At 38.5% G+C, this 19001-nt stretch overlaps 1 protein-coding gene across 21 annotated transcripts in view; it reads right to left on the bottom strand.

Moving 5' to 3' along the window:
• Positions 1–19001, bottom strand: part of CACNB2 (calcium voltage-gated channel auxiliary subunit beta 2) — a 243918-nt gene that overhangs the window by 7663 nt on the left and 217254 nt on the right. For all 21 annotated transcript variants that reach the window (XM_083824605.1, XM_083824603.1, XM_083824608.1 and 18 more), the window contains 5 exons: positions 18692–18772; positions 18317–18375; positions 15918–16027; positions 1268–1419; positions 353–448 (listed from right to left, as the gene is read on the bottom strand). In XM_083824605.1, the coding sequence (XP_083680731.1) occupies positions 353–448; positions 1268–1419; positions 15918–16027; positions 18317–18375; positions 18692–18772 (498 nt within the window). The remainder of the gene's footprint in view (positions 1–352; positions 449–1267; positions 1420–15917; positions 16028–18316; positions 18376–18691; positions 18773–19001) is intronic.

Here is a 19001-nt window from a genome sequence, read left to right as displayed (position 1 = left end):
CCTTATCCTAAACCGCACAGTCATCAAGAGAGTTCATTAGTCCATTTTCAGACAAATACCAACCCCCCCCCCAAAAAAAAAAAAAAAAGGTAAAACAAACACTTGTTTTCTTCAAGCAGTGAATGTGTTCAGCACACATCCTAATAACTGTGACAATGAGTGTTTTTTTTCCCGGTACCCTAGTGAAGAACCCAGAGACAGAAGGCATTCTGCAAAAAAGCAATAGTGAAATATGGCCAGAAGGGGGCAAACATTCCCAGAGATCACATAATTAAATGCCTGAAAGTAAAGGCACCTTTAAACAGGAATCAGATGTTCTCAACTGAACAAGACATAAATTAACATAACTCACAGGAGGACACTGTGCCAGTTTATCAGCTGCCACCATCTGAACATTAAGGTGTTTGGCCTGAGATTTTCCTCGAGATTTTATTAACCTCTGTAAAACCTGTGGAAAATAAGACATTAACAAAAGTATGTTGGTAGAGGAGACAAAAAGAAAAAGAAAAATGTTTAATCCTTCTCCCATTAATTTTAAGAAAGCATTTTTCAGTCAGTGGCCTGTGAGCAGCTTTGGACTTAAGGTACATCTATAGCCACTTAAAATGTTCATGCTTTTAGCTGTCCACTTGAGCAGATCAAATTCTTCATTTGTTGGCTTCAGGAGCATCTCTCATGCTGCTTACATCCAGGACAAGCTAATGCTCACGTTCTCCCCAGCATTTACTTTTCTGTTATCAACAGTAAAAAGTTCCCTTCCTGTTCTCCTCTGCTGCTTCTGTTGTTGTTTGTCTCTAATTTGAAATTCTTTAATTGCTTTCCTCTTCCATCTTCCAACCATTTGATCTTCTCTTTCAAATGCCTCTTCACAAGGCCTGCACAGGTTTTTTCAGAAAATGAAAGTACATAACCAGGAGATGTTAAGAGTTCATCAATCATTCTGATATTCAGTATGTTAAAATCTTTCTTTCTTTTCTTTATTATTTCGATTGAACAAACTGTTAGCACTACTTACATGGTTGATACTAAAGGACAGAGGAACACATACAGCACAATCCCAAACTAAAAACACATTGGAGCTACAACATCTTTTCCTTTTTTTGGTAACCCAACACCTAAGATATCTGTTGATTAATAATATTTTACTATTCAAAGGAACGTAATAGCAACATATAACTCTCTGAACTTTAGTAAGGACATATGACCATCTGCATTTAATGATGCAAAACAAAAAGAACACAGCACAAATATTAGAAAAAAAATTTACCTTAGGAGAAGAAATTTTTACGTATACTATAATGGGCGCCAGAGAGGTTTTGCTCAGTTGTGCTGGGTGATTAATGGTATCAGCATCAAGCACTACCAACTGCAGTGTCCTTGCTAATTCAAAAATCCGCTCAATTTCACTCTGAACTTCAGCTGCAGATAAGTAGAGAATTAGAGTTATGGAAATGTTAAAAGGCAGTTAGTTGTATGAAATGTAAAAACTAAGGTAGGTTGGTGTGCTGCTCCACCGAGGCATGAGGAGGGTGGCAGTAGCCATTAACCACCCATGTCACTGGCACCCTAGGGAAATGAACGCACCATTAGCAAGAACATTTTGCCCAGTTCGCTTCCCCTGAGGGAAGGGGTACTCCCTGCCCCTCTCAGCCTCCACCACTTCGTGTGATTCCAACCTGGAGAGACACTGTTAACATGTTCCTGTATGACCCTACTCATGCACACAGGAAAAAACAGGGTAAGTACACCTGCTGCATCACATGCCAATCCCCATGCCATTAATTCACTACATGTACATAATTTCCTCTCAAGCATTAATTCCACACAGCAATAAATTTGCTCAAACTGGAGTGCCCAGGATAAGCCGTAAGTTGTACTGAGGTGTCTATGTCAGCAGAAGCTTCTCTTTTTCCATTTACTTCAACTTACCAAAGCTCCAGATAACAGGGTTTCCTTCACATACTGGCCTCAGTATGGTGCCAGGTTAAATATTTGGTTAGCACATGTAAAACACTTTTAAGAACAAATAAATCAATAATGTAACTTATACTACAGTATCAACCTCACAACCCTATGAGTTCTGGAAAGGTGATTTTCTCACAGAAAATCATCTTGTCTTCTACTAACTCATGCTTCTAGCTCCCAGGCACCCTGCCTGATGGGAGCAGCTTCCAGGGCAAACCTCTCCATGGCAGATGTACTGTGTCCGATTTCACAAGTGATGTAGAAGCTGTCTTCATTTCCAATAGAAACAAAACTAAATGATTAAATAGCAAAGTCATTCTTGAAATGGAATGACATTTTCCTGCTCAACTCTTTCCATATCTCTACTTCACTAAGAAATTAAACAAGTTGGGTGATTTTCACAAGTCTATAAAGAAAGTTATAGAACCAGACAAGATTGTAATTCATATGGGTTCCCCTTATAAGATTGTGCACACTCCATGAACCAAAACCATATTTGATACCTACGTAGTTCAAAGTAAATATTAGAAGATACTCAACAGACACTTAAATGTCAGCAAGAGGTATCAAATACTTACTTATTCAAGATTTTCTTGTAACTACACTATCAGCATGTTATCTATTGTGCTGGTGACAAGCATTATTTGCTTGAAAATACAACCTACGTGGTCTGGCTACCTGAAGAGCCATTCACAAAAGAAACGTCTCTCTCTCCAAAGACAGATGTCCCTTTCAAGGGTGTTAGGAGATTACTTTTTGTTTTCTTAGAACAGAAACTGAATAAAGTAGGCAGCATGATAAGGTTGCAAAATTTTCAAGAAAGAGCATGGCACCCCAGCTAGTCTCCGTTTAGCTGAAAGTCTTTTGCTCCAAGTCAATAGGTGACTACTATGATCATTTTATAAACTAAATAGTAACTTGAATGGCCACCAGAAAAATCTATATATGATGTTCTCTACTGGAGGAGGTTTACATTGTATTGGATCTGTTAGAGATCACCTCCATCCATTTGTAGCTTTCTGCAGTTGTAGCTGCATATATGCCAATCAGTCTTTTATAGCAGAGAAGATTGTGAGACGTGCATGGTGTTCTGGTACAGACAGCACTGTTGCTTGCTTTCCTGCTGGTCAATAAAAGCACTATGGCCCAGCTGCTGTCTGAATGAGGACAACATTTTTTAAGACAGGACTTCTGATAGTTCTTGGCACACTTATGGTAACGTTTTCTGCAACTTCATTGCATACAAATATTGTTGAAATGATTCAATACCATTGTCTCTGTGATTTAGTAGAAGATAGTCAATAGTCTATCCCTAATTAAAGTCCAAGTGGCAACTAGAATAAATAGATCAGAGACAATTTGTCATACTGTTCTGATGATGAGTTTGAATTGCTTTCCTGCAATTTCAAACCAGGCTCAACACTTCAGTCAATATAATAATATCAACTAATGCATCATTTTTAAGACCATTCCAGACTGCTGAAAACACTTGTTCAAGACAAACTGTACCAGTAAAATCCAGCCTTTTGCCAGTGTATCATAATTTTGGCTGGAGAAGTAGCATTTGCTACACTGCTGGAAGCAATTTTCTGTCAGTATAGGACACATCCCTGTATACTAGATTTCCTGCTGTATTTTTGGAATCAACCCTTTGTTAGGGCAGAGGATGCCTCGCTATCTTCTTTTGTGAAGCATACCCAGGGCAATAATTTCAGGTAACTATGATCCTATGAACTAATAGTTTCCACCTGAGTCTTGAGGTGGAGGGATATCTTTTCCATCAATTAAAGAGCACTTCAGTATTTATATCTCTCAACTCTGGTATAGGAGAAAAGTTCAAGGACCTACACTGCATGGCTGCTGAACTAACATGTTGTGTTTCAACCTCTCAAACCAAGAATGGATGGAAAAAATGTCGTAAGTGTTGCCAAATAGGTCCTGATCACCTGTCCCTTGGAGTACTTCTCCAGCTTCTGGAAAAGCCTGCATTTTTCTTCAAATTTTCCTTGTATTCTGGCTTTTCACTACACTAAGACTGTTGCAACTACTGAGGTAAAAATAGCTTCTCTTTTTAGCTTTTTTATTTTCCATCTTTCTTTAGTCACATCTCTCAGAAAGCGCATTCTGTACCTCTGAATATTCCTTCCCAACAAGATACTCAACACAGATTTTCTCTCTGACTTTTGACCAAAGTAAGCAAAGAAGCCTAATTTTCATGTGACATAAACATCACTGGTAGTTAAAATAGAGAGCTGAGACCAAACAAAGAACAGTGACAGTGTGGAACAGTGTGGAATCTTCAGCAGCACAGTAATAGGTTAGCAGCTTCCCATCTCCGTGGATTAATTAAGGTTGGAACTAGATGGTCTTTAAGGTCCCTTCCAACCCAAACCGTTCCATGATTCTATGATTCTATGAATACATTTTATTTCCCAGTCATAATGAGAGGCATCAGTATAATCAGATCTACTGTGAAATGTTAGCAGCCCAGCTATAACGGTCAAAACCAGAAATAAGCTATCAAATTTTAAAGTGAGCTTTACATGTTGCAACGCAATCTATTTGACATTGATTCCTTGGTCATTAGAAAGGGAACATATTTTACATGACAGGAGCACTTGACTATGCAACAGAAGGTCAGCTCTAAGAGATGAAGCACTTCTCCCAGCCAACATTAATCACTGCAATTTTACAGTTTCTCCTATATACTAATGCCAAATCTCTGTTGTGCCCCCAAATGAACAGAAATTCAGTGCAATAAGAGTACAAGATGGCTTGTTCCATCATGGGGGCAGTCCAAACCAGTCGGGCCTTACAAATGAATTTCAAACAAAAATATTTAACAGTCCACTACAATAATATCAGCTAAAGTAAATGCAAAGACATACTAACATCACACTGCATCCACGTCAATTCACTAATAACAAAATTAATTATAGTGGAGTTTGGGGACACTTATACATTCTATTATACAGGTGGAGAAACAAAAACCCCTTTTAAACCTGGGCAGAAATCATCCACAACACTCAGGAGTTACTAGGACATGCAGCTTGACAGAGCAGCAGCTGTATTAGTGCTATGTTTTAGGAAGACCCTGATGAGATGGCAGTTTCATGATGGGGATGTGGTACAAAATGGTGAGGCTACTGTCCAGATTCTGGCCTGCAAGGATCAAATTAGAAACCACAAAACATTGCTCATATGAAGCAAAGAGATTTTGGTCTTCAGCAGGAACACTCAAGTTCACCTATTGTGAACTGAGTACAGTATGACTTTAATATCAATTTTACCTCACCTACTTGTCTTTGGTATCAGTGGCATTGTTTTGTTCCTATTAACAGATTTGTAAGTTATCACTTGTGCTGCAACAGCCACAGAGACAAAGCATTCTCTTTTTTCTACAAATGCCTCCTCGTATTACATTTGTATAGCACGAAATGAACGTACCTAGGTGAATGCAGATCATATTAAAATGATTAGCAGTACCTTGCACAAATGACTTTCAAATAATTTTATAAATTAAGGAGAACAGACATCACTAGCCCTATTTTTTAAGCTAATTCTTTCATATGACTACACTTACTTTGAAATGGTTAATCTTTAAATTCCATGAACACAATGTGGTGAGACATTTAAGGCAGCCTCAGGAATTCCAAAACAAAGGCAAAAGAAACAAAGCACCATATATTGCCAGTGCATTAAAAGTGCACAAAAAATATTGCAACAAAATGACAGCTGAGAAATGATAAAGTCATATCTGAAATCCAATTAAATGAAAAAATAAAAAGGAAGCTATGAGTATTGGAGTTGTGCCCACATACCTCTTGATGAAGAAATAGATCATGCGTTTGACTGACAAAATTCAAATTGAAAATTTTAATTTCTGAGTATTTGTGTTTATACAAAGGCATATACACACAGGTGCATCGATCTGATGAATAGTGTATATGCTAGGAAATCTGCCTGACGGAATGTGTGTGTGTCTCCCTGTATGTACGTGTGTGCTTATATCAGGGGTAAGGCCACCAAAGTGTCTACATGAGGTACTGCACCAGAATATAGGTACTTGGCATGCTACCCCAAACTAAATGAGGTGCCTGTACTCACTGTATCAAAGCGGAGAGAGTGAGGTGCTACCAAAGGTGATCCAGAAAGCTGCTCGATGTGCAAGCAGCCCAGAGCTGGCCAATAAGAAACACCACACATACGGAGGTACCTGGTCTCTTTCTTCTCATCACACCCTTCCCTCTGCCAGCCCCAGGGTTGCTGTGGACTGGCAGGGAGCTGACAGCGGGGGCATGCTGAATGGGGTCCAGCCCTTGCCCAGCACCACCCAGGTCCTCTTAATCTCCTGCCCCACACTGATGGCAAGGCTGGGGAGCTTCTGTGCCCCCTTAGCATAGCCAGCTAAGAAGGAAAAAGACTTAGATGGGAATGTAAGCAAGTAAGAGGGAATAACCACTCTAGCTGAGTCTTCATGCAACGGGACAGAAGATACTTGGACTACAGGTGTTTTAATGTGACTTCTGACATAAAAGAAATTTTTGTGAATACAGTTACATTTCCCTGGTGTCCACCAAGTCCTTAACCACCAGCATGTTTCATAAAAAAGGGGGGTGGGAGGGTGGATGACTATTTTTCAGGGAAGCGTCTGTGTGCGTTGCTCATGCCCAAGATCCGGGGCTGCTGCGAGGCCTGAGGCAGAAGGGAGAGGAGCAGCAGCGAGACCGGGCATCTGCTGCTGCTCCACCGGGCGCTCACATCTGGGGAGCCGAGGGGCGAGGTGCTGCAGGAAAACGGGGCTTTCTCTTTCTGTTTGCTGAGGCTCAGCATGAACAAAAGCATTCGTGGAATGATGATTCTTATGCCAAGCTTGAACTGGAAGTAAAGTTTAGTGGCCTATGAACAAAGGAGCTTGAAATCAGTGGATGGCAGCAGAAAGATAAATGGACACAGCACGCTGAACACAGGGGAAAGCTGCATGGAAATGACTCTGGCACAACTGCAGGTTCTCAGAAGGGGCTGTGTACCCATCAGTAAGCTCCCCTACACTCTCTTAGTGAGTACGTGGGGTAGTAAAGACTGCAAGGAACCAGTCTAACATTTATTTTGCTCAGGAGACCAAGCAAGTGTCTCCTCATTGCTTATGATGGATGTGGCCACATCAGGCTGCCACTAACTTGGATGGATACTTCTGCACCATGCCTCATCACTCGACTTACAGATATGGTCCATAGATACTAAATAAGTGGTCCCTGGGTTTGTTGTTTTATTCAGAACAAATGTAAATAAAAATGTTCAGTCTTCCTCCCAGATAGGATGGGGAGCCACGCCAATGGTGGCCATTCAATCTCCCTTACTGATGCTATGCTGCTCTTAAAACATTTGTGTATTCACTGAGTGAGAGAGATACCGCCTCTGTAGCCTGATGCTTAGAGTGGGAGGACCTGGATTCCAGTCCTTTCTCCAGGGGAAGTTAAATTATTAAGCGAAGTGCATAAGACTCAGCAGGAGCGACTGACAACCTTCATAAAGGTGATCACAGCCCTGTCATGGGGATGGGAGTTATGAGCTCATATCTCTGTTAGCAGAGATGAACAGAAAGGAACACAGACTTCTTTGCATTCTGCTAGAACAACCTAAACCCTTACTCTTGGGCACAGACACCAACTTTTTACCAGTTCCATAGGCCTAGGAGAAAGAAAAAATGCTGTTTCAATCCAAACTCCTGGTGTGAAAAGTTTTCAGGGAAGCAAACAACTAGCTTATTAAAAATATTTAATTCACCTGTCCAAGTACCTTGGTTATCACAGACGTATCTATGACCTTAAAAATGTTCTTGCATTACTATATTGCTTTGTCTCTAAAACATGCTTTGTTTCACTACAGTTATCAATCATATGTATTTCAATGCAATACCATAGGAAAATACAGTGACGTACTGCTGAGAGCTCTCTCTAATTTACAGAAATCAAGATTTTTTTCCCCCCATATATCCTTTGGAAGCATGCAGGAAATTTAATTAAAATACTTTGACAACACTGTATCAAGAAAGGTATTTGTAAGTTAGAATAGTGGAAAGTGAGAATCAAAGTTCTATCACAAAACTACCTGGAGAATTCATTAGAGAAACACTGATATTAGATGTTAAAAACAAAACAAAACAAAACAAAACAAAACAAAACAAAAAAACCAAAAGGGCTGGCCCAGAAGGATGGAAGAGCATGTTCAGACATATAAGGCATATAATATAACATTTTATATGTTCAGACATATATATTATAACAAGTTTAGGATCTTCATGCCACTCTTTCCCACCCCTATGTGAAAAGAAGTGTAGCTCCATCCTCAGGATAACCCAAAAGCTCATGACTTCTTCTGGCTCAAAGCAGCTTGATGTTTACATATTACTTTACCAAATCTGAGGATTTAATGCCTACAACTGATAGTTCTGGACCTTCATCCTAGCTATTTTTAAGATATATTATAAAGAGACAAACAAAATTTTCCTTAACAAATTGAAAACTTTTTTTTTTCCTTCTTTTCTTTGAACTACATTAGATCCATGAGACTGTGAAAGGCAAATATACCCTTAGACAAATTTTTGCATTCGTGTTCCATGGCCTCTGTAAGTAGGGAAGGAGTCTTCTGAGGCTTAACTAGCACTCTTTTAAGCTTCCCCCCCAACCCCACTATTATCAGGGCAGTATTTACAAGAAACATCATATATATAACAACTGTTATTAAATCATCAAACATGGAGAATCATAACAATATTATCATATATACATAATGTGTGCGTAAACTGTTACCATAGTTTCAAACATTCAACTGTTGTTTTTTTTTTTACATAGACATCAAGAAACTAAAAATACAAGGCTGAAATTTGCACCGATAATCCATTACTATTTATTCAAGCATTTATGCTTCAATTCCAGAAAACAAAACTCTGGAAATATCAGTGAAATGATGTGAATGGGAGTTTTATATTTGTCTTGAGACAAATTTCCAAAGGTAGGCACTCAACTGAACATGCAAAGTAGGTGCATATAATGCCTTACCGCATATGCGCATACAGTTAGGTACAATAGTAAATAAGCAGATTCACAGCCTTTGGACTGCAATCTATTTACTATACACACAATAACAGATCAGCATTCACATGTGTGTACTAGAATATGCAGATTAGGTACAGACACCTTAGAAATTTACAGTGGAAAACACAATCTTTAGTGTTTACTTGTCAATCTCAACTTTATTTTTAGAACTGCTTAATTAATTGGTTGAGAATACTTAAACAAAGAAAAATGGAAGGATTTTTGGATAAAACAAAAACAAATTTAGCAACACAGTACAGCACTGGCTTTTGTCTATCAGTGAGTCACTTCCTAGAAACACACGTGGTTTTGTGAGGTACAATAAAGCATTGAACACAAAACAGCAGGAAAAGTAATTTGCAAGCTTGTATACATACCCAAAACATCTGGAAAGGGAGAGCATTAATGAAGCAAAGAATGGAAAAAGCCAAGACAATCAGGTTCTTGTACAAAGCATACAGCATGAGGCAAGGTTATAACAAATGTAACATACACAGAAACAACAAGAAAAAGGTTCGGGCCATTTTGACAAAGAAATGCAGCAAAAACACAAAGCTGGTTTCTGCAGTTTCTGCAGTTTCTGCAAATGGCATGTGCACATATGGAATTTAACTAAGTCAATTGGGACTGCTTTTCAGGTGAATGAGATTTAACCATCTACTGTACCTGCTCAGAGAGCAAAGTCTTTTTTAAAATAATAGATTTCTTATACTCTTTTAAAGATATGAACCAATTGCCCTTTCCTTAAATTTTATTCTAGCATTTCACATGTTAAACAGATAGCAGTATTGACAAGCAAACATTTCCCTTTAACATACAAAACAAGCTTTCATATAAGAGAGGAATAAAACTGTAGTGCCCTACTAAATCTTTATGAGTCAGTCACTATATTTTAATAAGATTCTTGGAGACATTAATTTTACACTAGAATACTCAAAGAATCATAAATATTTAACTGTAGCCTTGGTTTCCAATGAATCAAATCCCCAAATCTATTTTACCTGATTCCTTTATAGAAGCAAACTTTCAGTCAACAGGTGTCCATTAAGTCCATTGAGACTTCCCTATAATCCTGTGAAGACAGTTCCTCATGCTAATTCCTACTTCTCATTATCATGTTGTTTGTGTATGCCTCCTTCAAATTAATTGTTTTATTTATTAAATCAGTTCCAAATAGTGGCAACTCACTCAGCTGTTTACTGTGCTATGAACATTCATGAACAATATGCACCATACTGCAAACCTATACTGGGGGATAAGGTAAGAGGTGCTCATTGAATTCTCAGGAGACTGTATATGGTATTGATGTATTAAGCACATTACTTCTGTACCATATTCATTCATTTCTAGAACAAGAGCCATATATTAAAATAATACTTATATAAAAAGCAAGGATATATTTTCAAAGGTCTACAAAATAGCCTTCTCTGCTGCAGTTACAACAGCTGCTCACAAATGTGAGCATAATTTAGGCAAAAATTAGTCAACTTGACTGTTGAGCTGCTTGATGTAGTACATAAAGGGGGGTGAGAAAGCGAACACTTCCCATTGAAGCTGGAAGGGATCTGAATGAACACAGAGCAGTTCTGGGGAGCTGCATTTGCCATAGCATAAAGACGTTTTAAAATTATACTGGATGTGGAAATAAGCATGTGGGTTTCAGTTCATGCTCTGCTGGCTGTTCAAGGAGGAGACAGAGAGCAATTCATCCCTCTTGTCCCACAGCCACGGAGCCAGCAGCCCCCATTCAGAGCAAGACCATCCTAACCCATTCTTCATTAGCAAGATCAAATTTCATTGCAATAAATATTACTTCTATACAATCAGACTAGAACTAAGTAATTGTAGACACACTGAATAAAAATAGCCACACAGTGTTTCCAGAAATTCTGTCTTTTTCTTGAGGTAACTTGGTAAAAGGAAAATATAGGTGGAGAAAACTTATTTCCCAGAACCCCTCAGCAGACCTGTAGCAGATACTAGAAAAGAACTAAGGTAACCTGAGTCCTGACTTAATGATTTATCTATGACTGATGTTTTTAATAATATATTTACTGAGATACTTTTATTATACATACAGGTACAGAGCATATATATATATTAATATGTGTTGCATATATATTGGCTGTAAAGCTAACACTTAGAAATTAGGAAATGACAAGATAACTGTCTTAAATCAAACCTTTTGTGGCTTGTAATACAAGCCAACATTCTCAAGAACACATAACAACATTTCTGTAAGACTAATGCCTCAACCAGCACACAACTCCATACACTGTCAACTGATAAGCAGCTATTGAATCATTTACTTTCCCTTCGTCGTCAAATGTGTTACATGTCTCATTTAGAGCACATTGTTCAAACCCTTCTCTGAAAATTGAAAGAATAAATTGTTTGTGAGCTAGCTCATGGAACTTACTGTGGTGGTATTTCACTGCTCCAATAAAATCCAATAAAACATCCCAGTTCAGTGAAAATCTGGAATTATTTCTATTTTCCAGATATAAAATTGGATGTCAGAGAATAACCATATTATCACTCATTTCGGGGGTGGGGAGTGGGGTTCAATTTCAGAAACATAGTACCTGATTCTTCAGAGTAATTACTATATTAAAAATTAATTTCAAACTATGAAGATGAAAGCCATCCTACAGGAAACCCTGAGTTCTAGGGATTCTTTCTTCCAAAATCGAACATAACCTTGAAGCTTCTTTTAAACGTCCGTACTAAGGCTCATGGCATTCCTGATGCTACTGTGTACTGTCAGCACATGACATCAGTACTGACCTGAGAGAAGAGAAAAATTCTTTGAGCTAGGTTGGGCATGAAAATAATATCTCCCCAGCTGAATGACTGCAAGGAAAGAGTCTAAAATAAGAGGACTTCTGGGGAACAAAGTGTCGTAAGCCTGGTATTTGGCAAGGTACCCAACAGTAGCTCCAGCAGCCCATAAAACACTGCCTGGTTTCCATCTGCATTTTTAAAATCAGTACGCTACTGTGTAAAATGCTGATTTTGATGACACACATTATCTTTTGATGGGTTCAAAGCCCAAATCTCAGTTGCAGCCACAATACTTAGTACCTCTATAAATCATGCCTGAGGAATGCAGAAAGTACAGGGGTGAGGGTGGGAATTGCCATCTATAAAGAGCCTGTAAACAACTAGTCCAATGCCATACAGGAAACTCTGTATCAGAAACAGCATGAGCCACTATTGCTAGTTTGGTCAAAAAAGAGCCTCCCTTTCCACTCCTTGTACACTGCACTTCACCTCCGACTTGGTGAGCCCGGATTGCCATTGGTGCAGCAAAGGGGCCCGTCAGGAAGGGGACCAAGGGGATGCCCCTTCCCCTGCACCTTCCTCCACCCTCCATCAGCACCAAGCCTGGCTCTAGGCATGGGTGGTCACCACAATGCAGGCACAGCGTGCTCTGAGCTCCCTTGGTGGCACCTTGGTTACAAGGTGCCACCTCCAGAGCCAAACCCTCAGTGGTGCCACAGAGCTACTTGTAGGCAGGCCCTGGGTGAGGAGTGCAGGCTGCTGAGATTCAAAACAGAGGCTCATGGCACATCATGCTGTAGCTTACAGACTACTGGGTTGTAGGCAGCAGACCTCCCTCTCCCACTGGGGCAGTCCCATTTTTGAACAGGGAATCAACGTCTGCTGAACAAAAAGGAGAGTGCTCACTATACTTAAGACTGAAATTCTGATCCCTCTTCCACACCAGATGCAGCAGAAGCTTGACTCTGGGTGTTGTATATCTCAAAAATGTTTTAATTACTGGGGTATGAGCTGCTTTGAAGGTAGAAGATGGGTGATGATGAATATTCCTCTTTATGAAAATAATTTTATCTTACCTTGGTTCCAACAAATCTCCTCTGTCAAAACTAGCAGATATACCACCACAAGTGTTTTTGTTCAAATCAATATTTTCTGGCCTGCCATAAATTTAAATTGAAAATGCCCTATTGTACTTTTAGAGAACTTCCTTTGCCTTCCTGAAGTTTTTTGCCCCATATATTATACAAGCTTAATAGCAACTGAAACAGTTGCTGACCTCTGTTTCTGAGCAGTTCCAATTTCCTGTTACAAATTTGTACATTTTTCAGAAAAAAATAAAAACTAAGACAGAGGATCGATGGAAAACTAGACCACAAACACAACCAAAGACTAAACCGCAGACTTAGTCATGGTACTAAGCTGAATAGTTAACCTTTATACTATTACTTCATAAGCTTTATTTTGCATAACTTCAATTTGTAAATCTAGTAATATTCTCGTAATGGATTTTTTGGTGACTTACAAGTATAGCATCACATAAACTGAAAATAAAAATTCCGCTATCTGGTATGAGATTGCCACTCACCTCTGCTACTTCAGCCAGCAAAGCACTCACAGCAGTGATAATGCTGTCATCTTCTTTGTGAACCACTGCTACAAGAGGCCACCTAAAGGCAGGCTACAATGACATTTTCGGATTCTGATTCTACTTCTACCTTGATGTACGTTGCAGCAAGCAAGGGAACAGGCTGTAACACTCTTTGACACTCTTTGTATTTTTTTTTTCCCTTTTCCTTTTTTTTTTTTTGCCCTTGCACAAGTGTTTTCCCACTGACTTACCAAAACAGTTCTATTTTCTGATTCCAGTTATTTTATCCTATCTTAGTTTTCCTCCCAATCCACTGCCCCTACATCATCATTTCCCTTTCTGGCTTCCTTCCTGACTGGTTTTGCTCTTCCCATTGTTTCCCCCATGTCTGGAGCACAGCCCCTAGGAGTGCTTCACCAGCAGCTTCAACTTTCCCAGCTCCTACTCTGTAACTCCAACCTTTTCTGTAACGGTGTCTCACCTCTTGCCTTTCTCCCTACTCCTTCAGTTGAACACCTTTAAATTAAACATCTTTTTACTCCATTCTGCACAGCACAGTAGATAATGAAAGCTTATACACAAGTGCCTTCCTGTTTCATTGTGTTTTTCTGCCCTGATCCAATCTTCTGGGGGCAAGTTCTGCTCAGCATCATCGCCGGACCTTGCCCAGCAGGAGCCAAGTCTTTAAGTAATCCAGATACAAAGCTTGGCATGCATTAACTGTGGCTTCTACTATTGCTTATAGGAATTTAGTCATGGTTGCTCATTATTTTCATAAAAATACCCAGGAGCACATAACTGGAATACATTTCAGTTCACAAATTTCAAAACCTTGCTAGATTATTAAGTGTATGGGAGTATTGGAGCTTCCGAAAGAAAAGGTTTTGAGAATTTTTTAACACAGGTAAAATTAATTTTTGTCCTATCTTGTTAAAAGTGACCTGTTTGATCTAGTATTTTCCAAGATAATTTAAAACAATTTTATAAATCAGTTAAATTTTAGAACAGTTATAAACAACTGAAAAACAGATCTATAGCAGGAAATATTAGCTAATAATAACAGGCATCAGTTACAACAAATAGACAGACATACCTGTCTATAAACATTTATACAGAATCAGCCATGTCTTGGATGTTTCCAACTGATATTCTGTCAGCAATTCCATCTTAAATAACTCTAAGATGTTGATAGACTTAAGGTATGGTTTTGCATGAGATAAAGGTGAACAATTCAGAGAGCTTATTATTATTATTATTATTATTATTATTATTATTATTATTATTATTAGTACATGTCTTGGCTGCATTTATTTTATAGTCTCTTTTCCTGTATATGTTTTTGTGATAGCTATTTTACATGTATGAAAATATTTTAGCATGGGGAGTAGATGACATTCTTTTTATTACTTCATATATTCGTACAGCAGTGTAACCTCATGCTTTGATGTTCAGTCTGGGAAATTAATTCCCATGGTTTCTGCTCATGTTCCATGACTAGGTGACCTCCATCTTTATTACTAATTTTCAGTTCTATTAAGAAAAAAAATAACACTTCATCTCCTTACTACACTGTTTAACAGACTTTGGACACAAAACTGAAATTCACACTAAAGAATATTCTTGTATGTAAAGATATTCATTATGTTACATTACAGTACATTTTATATTTGAAAACACCCAAATTAAGACAAATATGGAAGCCATCAGATTATTTGTAAGTGAAGATTCACATAGCTGAAGACAAGGGTTTTCAGAAATATGCCTTCAAGAAAGGGAAGTCGAACTTCATAAGGCAGAAAAACACATTCTACAAAAGACAGTTATTTTATGCAAATGTGAAACAGTCAATGCTCATATGTGCTCAGAAATTCTGTTATAAGACTAGGGATAAGGAACACATTTGGTAGGGTGAATGATACTATTTCTTGTTCCACAAAATTGTAAGATTTCAAAATATGATGTGGTGTCCAGGAGAAATTAAATTCTCTCAAAAGCTTCTGAGAGAAATACAGTCTTTTAAAGAAAGCCCTAGCTTTGTCTCTTAAAAAAATAATCATAAAATGTGTACTTCAGCACTTTTTTACAGGTCTAAGATATCAGTAGATATCACTACTTGGAACCTCACCAAAGATAATGCATAAAATCTATAACATCCATATAGTTTCAGACATTCTGATACTGTCACTTCTATTTAACCAGAGGAACATCTGCTTAGATTTTATTTAGCCTACGGACAGTTACTTCTTCCCACCAAGGCAAAGAACAAACATGAAAAGTGAACATAAGCAGGATAAATCAAAATCAGCACTACATGAAGTTTATCTGGTAATGATTTAAAAATGACCTCCAGAGCCATGATTTCTGAAATACAAGAATCATGATTGTCTCACAGCAGAGAGAAGGCTATTTTTAGCTTACACAGATGAATTAAGAGCAGTGTACTGTACAGCCATTTTTTAGAGAGCATCATTATAGTTACTTACCTAAGCTTGATCTCGTGTTAGATCGCTCTATTATCGCATGCTTACTGGGGTTATTTAATACTGAGCGTTTGGCAAGCGAGATGTCTGCTGTGACTCGTGTAATTGATATACTGCAAAAATAAAACAAAATAGAACAGAATGTTATTTATCTTGTGGGGAGAAAAGAGGCTCATCTAACATTAGAAGATGTCTAAGACTACAGGAAAACAAGTTCTCAGTGCTACAGTATGCTTTTCACAAAGAAAACAAAAAAGAAGATATTTTATTTAACTACTATTGTTACAAGAACTATTGTAAAGACATCCTCCTTTCTGCATGGCACCAAACTGCAGTATGACCATGAACTGCAAAGCTACATGGATCTGCAGAGAGTGGAGGCATGGACAGGGCAGAGACATGCTGCAGAAGATGCACTTGTCCTCCCTAGGGACTGCAGGCTTGCTGTGGTGAGATCTTGCACCCAGTATGCCCAGCATCAACTCTATGGAGTTTCAGGGCTCTAAAACTCCTAATTCACTGAAAGAAAGTGTAATTTGTCTCCAACTAAATAGGCTGCTTTCTTCTTTCCCTCATTTTGATTAAATCTTTTCAAAGATTTACAGCCTGGCTTACCTCAACCATGTGTGTAAGAAATGTAGGGATTTTTAGAGTTAATAGGTGAAGGTAAGGCTCAACAGGCAAGCTAGTACAACCATGCAATTCTTATCTTTATTATTCAGTATACTAGCATATGTTTTGTTTTTTTTTAAACTGAGTGCAAGAGCTACCTATATTTTTCCAAAAAGATCCAGAAATATGCTGGCCTCCTGAAAATGGAGACTGCAGCACAGAGAAGCAAACCACAGTAGTGAAGAAGCAAATGAAAACTCTGGGCTAAGTATCTGGTAAGCTCAGTTTTGTGTTTAGGAGAAAACATAAGCCGAGAAAAAAGTGGTTACTTCCAGCTGTTTCATGCAGACCTGCTACATAACTTTCTGCATATTCTTCTTCCTAGGAAAACGATTAACCCAGTTTGTTTTGCTTTCCAGGGTCAAAATACACCCTTTGGCTAAATTCCCCTTTAAACTCTGGTCTAATGAGGTTTAGAGGTCACATTTTTCCAGTGGTGAGGGTTAAATCAGACTGATGGTATTCCCTTGTTCTTCCTTGTATGATTTTACTTGCAATTTAAAAGGAGGAAGTGGATTTGCTAAGAACAGGGAGAGCTCCTCTCTAGAAAGCACGCTCAGATGCTATTCAGCTGAAATGTAACCAAAGAGGTCATTTCCCAATGAGATTAACATGTGTATATATTTTTCTAAAGCGCTATAAAATATAACAAAGCCAGAAGTTAATACAGAAAAACAGAAATATTTTCAAAATACTGATCAGCAATATCATTTTGAAAATTTAGGTATGATTTACCTTAAGCTAAAAACATGACCAAGTACTATTTCTGGCACAGCTCCTCACAGATAATCCCACTAGCCTTAAAATGAAATCCAACATGTTATCTGTGCTACTGGTTAGTTATCTTTATTTGCTAATTGATGAATAGTACCACATTTTCCATTTTTTTCCTTCCTACCTGCTATAGGAAAATAAAATCACCTTTTTCAAATTCAATTGTGCAGTACTGAACAAAGATTTATCACTAAAAATGACTTTTTAAAATTATTTTAAGATCTGTTAACAACTTTTTAAGTTCATTTTAATATCTTTTGAGATATATCATAGAATCACAGAATATCCTGAGTTGGAAGGGACCCATAAGGATCATTTGGTCCAACTCCTGGCTCCACACAGAACCACCCAAAAACCAGACCATGTGTCTGAGAGCATTGTCCAAACACTTCTTGAACTCCGGCAGGCTCGGTGCCGTGACCACTGCCCTGGGGAGCCTGTCCCAGTGCCCGACCACCCTCTGGGTGCAGAACCTTTCCCTAACCCCCAGCCTGACCCTCCCCTGTCCCAGCTCCATGCCATTCCCTCGGGTCCTGTCGCTGTCCCCAGAGAGCAGAGCTCAGCGCCTGCGCCTCCGCTCCCCTCATGAAGCTGCAGGCCGCCATGAGACCTCCCCTCATCCTGCTCTGCTCTGGGCTGAACAAACCCAGGGCCCTCCGCTGCTTCTCACACATCTTCCCCTCTAGACCCTTCACCACCTTTGTAGCCCTCCCCTGGACACTCTGTAATAGTTTTATGTTCTTATATTGTGGTGCCAAAAACTGCACACAGTACTTGAGGTGAGGCAGCACCAGCCCAGAGTAGCATGGGGACAATCCCTTCCCTTGACTGATATAACAACAAAAAGAAGTAGTCTACTCTCCAAACAAAGGGTACATACGCCATTATTTCTTAAAAACTAATTAGTGCCTAAGCAGAACCTGAACTCAAGTAAATTTGCAATGCGAAGTACTTACCGCCCTTCGAATCTATGTTTTAAAAAATCAAATAATGCTTTCTGCATCATATCTGTTACCTAAAAGCAAACAAACAACAAATTAATATTCAAATATGAAACTGATAATACTTGATGTTAATAATTTGGAAAAACCTGTAATTAAAGTTGACAGAAAATCTTGTATCTGAACAATATGATAGGAATATAAGTAATTAATTCTTTATTTGAAATTGGGCATGAAATAAAATACTTGACCAGGTATCTAGTAAAAGTGCAAACTGTATATATTTACCTATAAAAAAAATGTTATTCAGCTTAATTACTTTTGAATATTCAAATTCACATAAAGCAAAATATTTTTGGCAAAATAAAACCATTCCCAACAATCACGTACCTCATATCCCTTCAAAGAAGGCCCCACTAAAACTACTGGTCGCATAGAAGGCACTACATCATAGGGAGGGATGTGCTCTGTCTGTAAAACAGAAAAAGCTCTCAGCATTGCAGCACCTAGGTAGAATGCTCATTACTTACAATATTAGGAACTCTGAATTTCCAGTGATGTCACCACCAGAGGAATTGTGGACTCATTCACTTTTCTTGAAAACTGGTACTACAAGGACTTCACAGGTATAGGGATTTCTTTTGAAGAAGCTTTTAAATGACTTTCAGTTTTCTTACTACTTTTATGTTTGCTCTGGATA

Source organism: Anser anser, assembly GCF_964211835.1.
Source record: "Anser anser genome assembly, chromosome: 2".
Lineage (NCBI taxonomy): Eukaryota > Metazoa > Chordata > Aves > Anseriformes > Anatidae > Anser > Anser anser.
Note: the sequence above shows the minus strand (reverse complement) of the source record. Positions and strands in the feature narration are given on the sequence as shown.